Here is a 6,719-nt window from a genome sequence, read left to right on the forward strand (position 1 = left end):
TTTTTCTCTCAAAAAAAAAAAAAAAAAAAAAAAGAGGCCAAATCATCTCAAAGGATATGTGACCAACCGTGTTAAAGTGGTATTATGTCTGGAAAAGATGCGTATTTCAAATTGAATTTTAGTCACAAATCATATGAAAAAAGTAGTCCTTCAGAACCATTAGGCCTATGAAGCCGGAGTTTATCCCGGTTTCTATAGTGCGAAATGGACAGTAGCAATTACTTGCTATTCTTTGGATAGGACGCTAGTCTATCACATAATACTTCCCGCTAGTTCTGATAGAACCTGCTGGATGGAGAGCGGGGTCAGAAAAAATCTCAATCACATCCGGGATCAATCTTGGTCCCTTTGCGTGTGAAGCGAGTGCTCTACCAACTGAGCTATCGGGACCCCCACAATCATATGAAAATAGGGCTTTATTTCTATAGATACCTGATGTTGGAGAATAATTCAATTTCTTACATTGCAAAATACTCAAAGTGCGTATTTCTCATAATGTTGATTCTACTTTGAGGTAACTGATTAATCCCGACACAATACCGTTTTAAGACAATAGATCATGAATTTGGTACAGGCAGAATAACATGCTGAAAAAATATTAATCTAAAAAATGGTGATAATAGACGTTACTTATAGAAGAAAATTCTTTTATTCATTAAAATTCTCTCTGAAAACACTGGTCCAAACGATCTAAGATCAAACATAATTACAAATCAAGCTAGCTGTCTTATGCCAGTTTTTCTCCTCCTCTACATCTAATTTGGATAATTAGTGGAAGGAACTCTTTCCACGGGGGATCAAGACCTTGACGCGGTCAGAGATATTGCTTGCCTCCTGCATCGGTGCCTAGGAAGTAGACAAAGGGTAAGACATCCACCGAGTCAGTATCCCTATGCATTTACATGTTTTGGCCCACGAGGCAAAGCGGCCCAGATCGATCCCGGGTGAAGTCGAGATTTTTTTTCCTGGCGTCCTTGTTCACTATGCAGTGAATAGGTAGCTGGGTCTGTAAATCTGTGGGAAAGTACTTTGCGATAGTCTAGCGTCCTAATCAGGGGTAGCAAGCATTTGCTATTGTGCGTTTCGCGTTATATAAACCGGGATAAACTCAGGATCTATGAGCCTAATGTCTCTGAAGGAGGACTACTTTCAATGTTAAGTTCGGTTAAGTGGATTTTCATCTTAATCTCTTGATGCATGAAGTAAAAGTTTTCGCTCGTATAGAAGGAACGAAATTGGCGTCACTCGGCTCTTTCTTATTGTTTTTAGACAGCCATTTTGGTAATTAGTCCTCACTAAATTCTATCCATCAGACTATTCAAGGTTACACAGTTTTGTATGTTGGTACGTTATATCCTACTGGAGGGCGTTGTGAGTATTTTACCGACACCCATAGAACCAAGCGGATGTATAATCGGAGACTAAAATGAAAATATTATGATAATGCTTATACTACGTCTGATTTTTACCTTGCAAGCTTCGCATGTGTTGACACCGTAATGAAATCCTGCTCCTGGGGCGCCGCAGATACGGCAGGGAGGAAGTGGGAACTTTGAGTCCGATTCACTCAACATTGTACAATTTACATACAGGCCCTTTCGCTGCGATAAAGATATGGTAGTCAAACTATGAAATAATAATAATAATAATAATAATAATAATAATAATAATAATAATAATAATAATAATAATAATAATAATAATAATAATAATAATAATGATGATGATGAGGAGGAGGAGGAGGATGATGATGATGATGATGATGATGACAATAATAATGTATGGTTTTTATATAGCGCGCCTTACCCCGCATATCAACAAGCTCAATGATGATGATGATGATGATGATGATGTTGACGGCGATAATGATAATAATATCAATAAAACAATGATGATGAGGATGATGATGTTGATGATGATGATGATGATCATGATGATGATAATAATAATAATAATGAAAATAATAATAATAATAACAACAACAACAACAATAATAATAATAATAATAATAATAATAATAATAATAATAATAATAATAATAATAATGATAATAATAATAATAATAATAATAATAATAATAATAATAATAATAATAATAATAACGTCTCACGAGAATGACGTTTATAAACGGAAGTGAAATATCTGCATTAACGAATAGGAGCGATCTATATTACCTTTCCATGTGCTCGAGGTCATTGGTCACATTGCAAAATGTGCTCAAAGTGACCTACGTGGTGAAAAGTATTCAAAGATTTTTAACTATCTAACATTACGATTGGTCATTGTGTTCAGCTTGACACATGGGTATGCTTATATCTTTCATAAACAAAAGGAGCGTGTTTACATTTGTTCAGAAAAGTCCAATCGTTGGACAGCAACAAATCACGTGATTGATGACTCGGCTGGACGAAAACATGAATATAGATAGTATGCAGATGACGTCACTCAGGCCTTTGTTATTGTTTTTGCCATCCGCGTTTGTGAGTTGTTCTCACTAAACTGTATTAACCAGACTATAGAAGTTCATGGTTACACAGAGTTTGTGTGTTGGTCCGTTATACTTGACTTACTTGACTTAGATGCCTTTCGCGTCTCGACCGAAAGATCGGGTCGCCTTGGCTGTTTCCAGTATTTCCTGTGTGAGGTGTCTCCAATATTGCCGGTCCTCTGCTAGGGTTCTCAGATTTTCAAGGTCCCCTGCCGTTATGAGACTAATGCTTTGTCCAAGTGTTGTGAGGTTTTTGTTTAGGATCACAGGGAGTGTTGTGATCGGTCTTCCTCTGAAAAGGTTCCCGTGTTTTTGGAAGTATCCCGACATGGCTTGGTTTGCTGGTATGTTTTTGTCCCTGCGTAGTATGTGACCGAAAAGTTGCCATCGTTGTTGTAAAATGTCAAGGGAGATTGGTCTTTCTTTTGTGATCTTATAGAGTGATTCATTTGAGATCTTTTTGGGGTATTTGATGTCCAGTACCCTTCTTAGCTGTGTGCGATGGAAGGCATCCAGATGTTCTTCTTCGGATTTTGTCAACGCCCAAGTGCCGCAGTTATACAGAAGTACCGGTTTTACAAGAGCATGGTACAGTTTCAGTTTGGTTTTTCTCTTTATTTTGTCACCTCTAATCCATACATTGGTGAGTTTACTGAGTGCGGCGTTTGATAGCTGTTTTCTTCTTTGTACATCCTCGGTGTCTCCAATTAGTGAGCCGACTTTCTTTGTTCTTTTCCATTCCTCTTTGTTCCTCGATATTGTTGTAAATTCGGTTTTATTGGCATTGACTTGGAGGTTATATTTCATGAGGGTATTTTGTATGATGTCTATATTTGCTGGTGTTGATCCAATAAAATCGACATCATCTGCATAGGCGATTTCTCTAGGGATTGCATTCTCAATATGAGTCGTTGGTTTTGGAATGACTTTTCGAACTTCTTTCAGAGCGTGTTCTAAGTATATTGTGAACAGAATCGGGCTCAGACTATCTCCTTGGGGGGTCCCGATGTTACTTTCGAACTGCGTCTGTTTTGTGGCCCCGTATATCCTTGGTTGTATCTTTGAAAAGTTCCAATATTAAGATTAGTCCACATCAGGTAAAAATTAAAGATTCCACACAGTGAATAAATAGAAACATAAGACTATCCACTGAGCCGAAGCTCAATGTCAACAGGTGTCAGCCATGTTGTCCGGATGGCAATGTTGTGAACTCCTTGGCCAAGCGCATTCTATCTATAGATCGCTTCCATTCCACAAAACATAACAACAATGTTTTTGTTTGAATGAGATGTTGTAGAAACGGGCAGCTATTCACGAATTACAACCCCATGCAGGACTTCTAATCAGAGATAATTTTTTTAAAGTTAAAATTTTAAAGAAAAATCTCTTCCGATAGCTTTACATAATATAGAAACACTTTGTGTAGTACGATCGAGTCTAATGCAGCAACAATGAATAGATAGATTTCTTAGAATTCATTAAGCCATCGTTTCTTTTTTAACAAATTAATTTGTTCAGGCATTTTTAATTTAGTCTGGAACTGTGGCCTGATAGTAAGCGAACTCAAAGAAAAGCAACTGAGTTCGATCTCAATAGTATGCCGGGCTGTCAGCAAATAAATAGAACGAAATTGACTTGACTCACCTCTTTGTTATTGTTTTAGCCAGCCTTTTTTTATGAGTAGTTCTCACTAAATTCAATCAATCAGACCATAAACGTTTAAAGTTACACATAGTTGAGTGTGTTGGTACGTTATATCCGGTTGGCGGATGTTGTGTACTTTTTGATAAACGCAATGCATCAATTATTGATACTCATCGTGTATTCATACAGTGTATCAGGCAGATAGCATTGTCCGATTTATATTACAAAAACTGGGATCAACTTCGATTTCAGCGCTTGGTGGCTCTGAAGAATTACTTAAAAGAAATGCATTTATAAATGTTGGGTCAATTTTTAAAGATCTGTATATAGATATATGATGATAGAATAGGAATGAAAGCACTTACATTGGATATTATGAAAGAAAATCCAAACTATAGGTAATCCTTTTCATTCGATCTGCTAACGTATTGCGTTATAGCTGGACAAAATAGACTGATGAAGCATTGTGTACCTCACTAACGTTTGACTCTTTTAACCAGTTAACTGCCGACTCCGGAAACACCCACATTAATAAATTTGGTCAGAAAACTCGTCCTTCAAATATCGTTTAAATAACCCTTATCTTGGCAAAGCTATCAAATCTTGATCATTTAAATCGATCAATATTTGAAGGACGAGTTTTCTGGCCAACTTTTTAATACGTGTTTTTTTTTTTTTTTCCAACGTACTGGTAAATGGTTAATACTGCGTCAGTGTTTTCTATGAAAATGATACATGATCTAGATCACAACACACGTAAAATTTTATAAAATCAACCCTGACCGCTATACAAATATTTAATAAATTGCTTGTATCAAATTAAGAGTCACTCTTTTGTTTAGGAACTTTGAATCTGTGTACCTACTGCGTGTCTACGATAGTTAACACGTCTCCTCACATAATAAATTTATCACATTATATCAGGTTGTTTTTTTTGTTTTGTTTTTGTTTTTTCTTTTGTTTAAAAAAAAATTCTTTAAAAATCTCTTATCTTAAGGTTATAAATACACATTAGCCTAAGCTCCGACATGCGATAAGAGCACACTTCACCAACACGTTAAATAGGCCCTGGTTCACCAAATTATGAATGTTTCCGATTTACCCTTTCATTCATAGTGTGACGAGTCTGTCACATTATATTTTCTATTTTATTTTGACCAGAAATATGTTACAAAACATAAATCGGGGTTAAGACTTCTAGACAATTTTTGGTGACCATCTTAATCTTACCAAAAATGACATTTAGGATCTTACTACTATCTAACTCATCAATAGATTACTTGTTTTAGTCTTTAACCTACGATGAAAAAGGGTGTGTTAGTTATTATAATCTCTGAACGGCAGAGACAATACTATTTTAATTTGAGATAATAATATAATCTTTCTGTCTGTTGTCCTGTGTGAATAGAAAACAGCTTTTAACCCTCTCCTTACCAACTACAGGAAAATCGTCACATTTTAATGATACAATGAAAATTAATTCTTTTCTTTATCAGATTTGTTTAGTTCATCACGACATTTTATGAAAAATGTTTGTTTTGTAAAGCTTCTTATTTTTTAAAAAGTTGTCATTCAAAGCCAATATGCCCATGGAGCCAGAGTTTAACCCGGTTTCTATAGCGTGAACCGGACAATAGCAATTGCTTGCTACCCTTTGGATAGGACGCTAGTCTATGACAAAGTACTTTTCGCCAGATCTGAGTGGACAGTGGGGTCAGAAAAAAATCTCGACTGCACCCGGGATCGATCTCGGTCCCTTTGATTGTGAAGGGAGTGCTCTACCAACTGAGCTATCGAGACTCCGAAGCTTGTTATGCCATACTAAAATAAGTATAGTGTGTACTTATATCTCTTGAGTTTGAGTGTGAGCGTGGCCAGTCCTTTAGGATTGCAGTGTCAGGCTATAACATTACGATGGCTACTGTGTGAGACGGCACGTTATGTGTTGAGTACGTTATAATATTTCTGGGGAAAATCCTGAAAACAGTCGGTAAGGAGAGAGTTAACCAGTTAACTGCCGTACTCTGGAAAGACATGTATTCAAAAGTTTGGCCAGAAAATTCGTCCTTCAATCATCGGTCGATTTAAATGACCCTCATCTTGGCGAAAATTCTCAAACCTGGGATCACGAGAGGTCTTTTTGCCAAGACCGAGCGATATTTGAAGGACGAGTTTTCTGGCCAATGTTTTTAATACGTGTTTTTCCAGAGTTCGACAGTTCAGCGGCGTGACGTCATCACAGTATATAACGGTGCCAAGATCGGAGATTTGAAAAAGAATATATAATCATAGTGTGAAAAGGACAATAGCAATTACTTTCTATCCATTGGATAGGACGCTAGTCTATCGCAAAAGTACTTTCTGCCATATCTAACAGACCCAGCTACCCAACCATTGCTGTTTGGACTTGGGGATTAAAACCACAGTAGTAGTAGTAGTAGTAGTAGTAGTAGTAGTAGTAGTAGTAGTAGTAGTTGTAGGAGTAGTAGTAGTAGTAGTAGTAGGAGTAGTAGCAGTAGCAGTAATCTGTCAAAGGGTCATAATAGGAACAAGATAGCAGAGAGATTTGAATTTGCTCTCTTTATCG

General features: G+C 36.7%; 1 protein-coding gene across 5 annotated transcripts in view; it reads right to left on the bottom strand.

Annotated features, from left to right (window-relative positions):
• LOC144971097 (uncharacterized) overlaps positions 1 to 5,150 on the bottom strand; it is a 26,372-nt gene extending 21,222 nt beyond the window's left edge. Inside the window, exons 1-4 of one of the 5 annotated variants that reach the window (XM_078911493.1) lie at positions 4,998 to 5,026; positions 4,822 to 4,852; positions 4,498 to 4,571; positions 1,470 to 1,601 (exon numbers count right to left, since the gene is read on the bottom strand). In XM_078911493.1, the coding sequence (XP_078767619.1) occupies positions 1,470 to 1,574 (105 nt within the window). In that variant the 5' untranslated portion in view covers positions 1,575 to 1,601; positions 4,498 to 4,571; positions 4,822 to 4,852; positions 4,998 to 5,026. Of the gene's footprint in view, positions 1 to 1,469; positions 1,602 to 4,497; positions 4,644 to 4,821; positions 4,853 to 4,915 lie in introns of all 5 variants that reach the window. The other 4 variants (XM_078911490.1, XM_078911491.1, XM_078911492.1 and 1 more) reach the window with 4 other exon arrangements.
• Between the last annotated feature and the right edge of the window lie 1,569 nt (positions 5,151 to 6,719).

The sequence above is a fragment of the Berghia stephanieae genome, chromosome 4, assembly GCF_034508935.2.
Source record: "Berghia stephanieae isolate SIO BIC M18660-M18661 chromosome 4, UCSD_Bste_1.3, whole genome shotgun sequence".
In the NCBI taxonomy this organism is placed as follows: Eukaryota; Metazoa; Mollusca; class Gastropoda; order Nudibranchia; family Aeolidiidae; genus Berghia; species Berghia stephanieae.